General features: G+C 33.9%; 1 protein-coding gene across 1 annotated transcript; it reads left to right on the plus strand.

Moving 5' to 3' along the window:
• The first annotated feature begins 500 nt into the window (after positions 1-500).
• Positions 501-2,089, plus strand: LOC127741568 (subtilisin-like protease SBT5.4). The gene is made up of 3 exons (XM_052254296.1): positions 501-658; positions 1,536-1,851; positions 1,955-2,089. The coding sequence occupies exons 1-3, from the start codon at positions 501-503 to the stop codon at positions 2,087-2,089; spliced, it is 609 nt and encodes a 202-aa protein (XP_052110256.1).
• The last annotated feature ends 2,666 nt before the right edge of the window (positions 2,090-4,755 follow it).

Here is a 4,755-nt window from a genome sequence, read left to right on the forward strand (position 1 = left end):
CGGGACAACAGACAACACAAGAAATTCCTTTAAGTCTTTAAGCGATAAAATTGGTAATCCTGCAATCCCATTTTGTAATTGGTGCTGGACACTTCAACCCTGTAAAGGAAGCAGATCCTTGACTAGTTAATTACACTAGTTAGGCAAAGAGAACGAATCAAAAAACAGAACATAAACAGACAATTTAAAGGGGTTTAAAAAATTGAAAATAAAGACGTAGCATTAGTCTGGAGCGGTGTCGATGATCATGATCATTATAATCAGATTAAACAAAAAAACTTTCTAAAATCTACACATATCTGAGCCGCAAAAGATTGTGATCTGTGATAACAAGACTGAAATCAAATTAACTGGGTGTATTCTATTATTTTCTGATTACTAAATTTGGCTTTATGGTTAGATAGCGACTGTAACCCAAAAAATAAAGTAGTTAACTAGTGAAAAGATTTCAACAAAAATGAGCAGCCTCATGCTCGTTCAAGTAATAAAAGTCAGTCAGCATGAGAGAAATAACAGGCCACAACAACAGCAAAAGAACAGAATTAACAGGCCACAACAACAGCAAAAGAACAGAATTAACAGGCCACAACAACAGCAAAAGAACAGAATTAACAGGCCACAACAACAGCAAAAGAACAGAATTAGTAAGCCCGACTTCGTACGTAGCAGAATTTCAATTCTCACATAGCAAATTTGTTTAACCCCATCATTTTTATTAGCATCAAATTTGTTTAACCTCATCATTTCCAACACAGCAAACACAATAGCATTAATAAAGAAAATGGCAGTGCCTAATTTAAGAAAGAAAGTAGAAACACTGAAGGGTGATGTCAAATTTTGCTTTGATAACCTTACATATATTATTATCAAGAAAGAAAGAAAGAAAATGGAGGAAACTGCTAACTTGTTTAATTATAAAGCTGCCCTATATTTCTTTTGTTTTAAAAATAAAAATTTATAACGAACAACAAAAACAAGCAACAATGGTAACATAATTCCTTCAAGTAATTGACATTCTTCTAAAAATCAAACCAGAAAAGACGAACTTACTCCCAAAGCTAAGCACGCTATTCGAGCTGTCAAGGAGATCCCTCAATTTGCTTTTGCTTGAATAGTAATTCTGATCTGGAAAAAATTGGGATAGGAATCCATTCATCAATGTAAATTAATTCAAGAGGAGAAATAAAAACAATATTAGACAAAGAGAAAGGTAAGGTATGCATTTTGCCTTTTGCACAAGCTTCACACAAAAAGGAATCAAACTCAGTTTTAATTTAATATATTACAGTGTCTAAGAATAATCTCAAAAATAATAAGTGATGGATTAAAAGCCTGTATTAAAAAAAATAGAATTAAATCAACACTAATAAGATTCAGTTGCAACCAAGCAAACACAAGATTCAGTTCAAGCAAACAAACAGTTTTCAATTTTACTGTTGTATATATTGATTAGTATATGACATGGCAAACAATGGTAGAAAAAAGTAAATACTAGTTTTGTATAATGATATATCCAAGTTCTGTTTGGACAACAGCCTAGATCGTAACAAGGCCAAGGGGAAGATAGTTGTGTGCATGAGAGGGGAAGGAGGAAGAATAAGAAAGGGATTAGAAGTTGAAAGTGCTGGTGGTGTTTGTTTCATCCTAGGAAACAACGAACTACTTGGGAATGATCTATCAAGTGACGCTCACTTCATTCCTTCCACTCAAGTGTCCTATCACAATGTCTTGAAACTCATTCACTACATCAATTCTTCTTCTAATCCAATGGCATATATTCTACCCGGAACAACTGCCATGAATACCAAACAAACACCCTCAGTGGCCTCATTCTCTAGCAGGGGTCCAAATGTAATTGACCCTAATATTCTCAACGTGACCCTTCACTATATTTAATTTTATCTAACTCTATTATGTAGAGGGTAACATACTAACATACTTTTTTACTTTGCAGCTGGGACATACAGGAAATCCCTTTAAGTCTTTAACTGATAAAACTGGTAATCCTGCAATCCCATTTGCAATTCGTGCTAGACACTTCAACCCTGTAAAGGCAGTAGATCCTGCACTAGTTAATTACACTAGTTAGGCAAAGAGAACGAATCAAAAAACAAAATATAAACAGACAATTTAAAGGGGTTTAAAAAATTGAAAATAAAGACGTAGCATTAGTCTGGAGCGGTGTCGATGATCATGATCATTATAATCATATTAAACAAAAAAATTTCTAAAATCTACACACATCTGAGCCACAAAAGACCGTGATCTGTGGTAACAAGGCTGAAATCAAATTAACTGGGTGTATTCTATTATTTTCTGATTAGTAAAATTGGCTTTATGGTTAGATAGCGACTGTAACCTAAAAAATAAAGTAGTTAACTAGTGAAAAGATTTCAACAAAAATGAGCAGCCTCATGCTCGATCAAATAATAAAAATCAGTCACAAGAGAGAAATAACAGGCCGCAACAACAGCAAAAGAATAGAATTAGTAAACCCGACTTCGTACGTAGCAGAATTTCAATTCTCACATAGCAAATTTGTTTAACCCCATCATTTTTATTAGCATCAAATTTGTTTAACCTCATCATTTCCAACACAGCAAACACAATAGCATTAATAAAGAAAATGGCAGTGCCTAATTTAAGAAAGAAAGTAGAAACACTGAAGGGTGATGTCAAATTTTGCTTTGATAACCTTACATATATTATTATCAAGAAAGAAAGAAAGAAAATGGAGGAAACTGCTAACTTGTTTAATTAGAAAGCTGTCCTATATTTCTTTTGGTTTAAAACTAAAAAATTATAACGAACAACAAAAACAAGCAACAATGGTAACATAATTCCTTCAAGTAATTGACATTCTTCTAAAAATCAAACCATAAAAGACAAATTTACTCCCAAAGCTAAGCACGCTATTCGAGCTGTCAAGGAGATCCCTTAATTTGCTTTTGCTTGAATAGTAATTCTGATCTGGAAAAAATTAGGACTGGAATCTATTCATCAATGTAAATTAATTCAAGAGGAGAAATAAAAACAATATTAGACAAAGAGAAAGGTAAGGTATGCATTTTGCCTTTTGCACAAGCTTCACACACAACAGAATCAAACTCAGTTTTATTTTAATATATTACAGTGTCTAAGAATAATCTCAAAAATAATAAGTGATGGATGTCCTAATCTTCTATGCCAAGTTCTAAATTAGATTTATACATAGCAAGAAAAGATTGAAACACTTTGAATTCATTAATCTGTCTAGGTATATACACGTTCTCAAAAACATATAGATCTTGTTTAAGTATTCCTTGAAGGAGCACCTCCTTAGACACCTGAGATAACACATTTTAAATTGTAAAAAATGCCTGGCCTCAATCCATGACCTACAACTAAAATTATGAAAGGAACAACTCAGCTATCTCAACTTTAGTATTTTGCAGTTAGAGTTTTCCAAAGTTGCTGTAAGACTGAACACTCAATCTAGACTCCAATTTAAAAATGACCACTGAAAATCAAGACTCCTATTTAAAAATGACCACTCAAACCCCATCATGCTAAGGTTGAAAACCCTGTTTCCTGTACAAGTTCTCGAGTCCTATTCGTTCTTTGTTTTGTACTTTCAATGATCATCCAAATTACTTGGTTAGAAACTTCCAATTATAGTTTAGAAAACCTTGGTTTAATTTGTCTAATTTGTATATGCATAGAAATGAAAGGTTCATAGTAACCAATATATTAACTAAACTTTAGTGTGTTTACTTAATACATTTTTATAATATTTAGTAGACTGATAGCATCATAGTTGCATAGAACTTCCAACACATAAAGGATACACTGCTGCACCAAGACCGTTCTAGGTGACGGTGCACCAGACACACTCACACCCTCAAGAAACCCCCATTTAGTATTTCTTTACCAAAAAAAATTAAACACAAAAAACAGAAACCATTTCAATAAGGAATTTACATTATAACCAAACAAAATAACAAACGATCATATCACTCAAACCTTGTATCAAGTATCTGTACTATTCGAACAAATGCATGCGTGTCATAATAAAGTATAATTCATATACTAAGATTAAAAGAATACCAGTGAATGAATCTCATTATCCAAGTTGAAATAAATTTCATATACTCCAATATAAGAAATTAGTATAATTCATATACCAGTAGTGACTTGATAGTTTTCCATGCAAATCCCACTAAAGACAGGGCTTTTTTCTTTTAGTGTAATTTGTAACAAACTATGAATTTATCTAAATATTTTATTTATTCAGACTTCAAATATGAATATGATAAATTAAAACCCTAAAAAATAGTAGGATTCGTACCTCTTGGATAATTTGAAGAGCAACCACTCCTCTGCTTTTCTTCATAATCGATTTCTTCTTCGTCCAACGGCGGTCAAAGATGAACCAGAACAAATAGAAGATTAACAGAGAGAAGAGAGGTCTAGAAGATTTAAAAAATAGAGTAGTTAAAAGGAGAATTTCACAAACCCAGGAATCAGGAAGAATGACAGCGGCATTCATGGGACGGGGAGGACAGCAACGTTCACGGGACGGGGAGGACAGTGATGGTCACAGGACGGGAGAGCAGGATGCAGACGCAGACGTTTACGGGATAGAGACGACATGACGAGGAACACACTCCAGAAGTGCGAGTCTGCGATGGCATGTGCGAAGGGGATTCTGTGCGACGGCGGTTCTGGCGTGTGCAAGGGAGAGAAGAGAGTGACGGAAGAGAACACAGAAAGGCA

This window comes from Arachis duranensis, chromosome 9, assembly GCF_000817695.3.
Source record: "Arachis duranensis cultivar V14167 chromosome 9, aradu.V14167.gnm2.J7QH, whole genome shotgun sequence".
NCBI lineage: Eukaryota > Viridiplantae > Streptophyta > Magnoliopsida > Fabales > Fabaceae > Arachis > Arachis duranensis.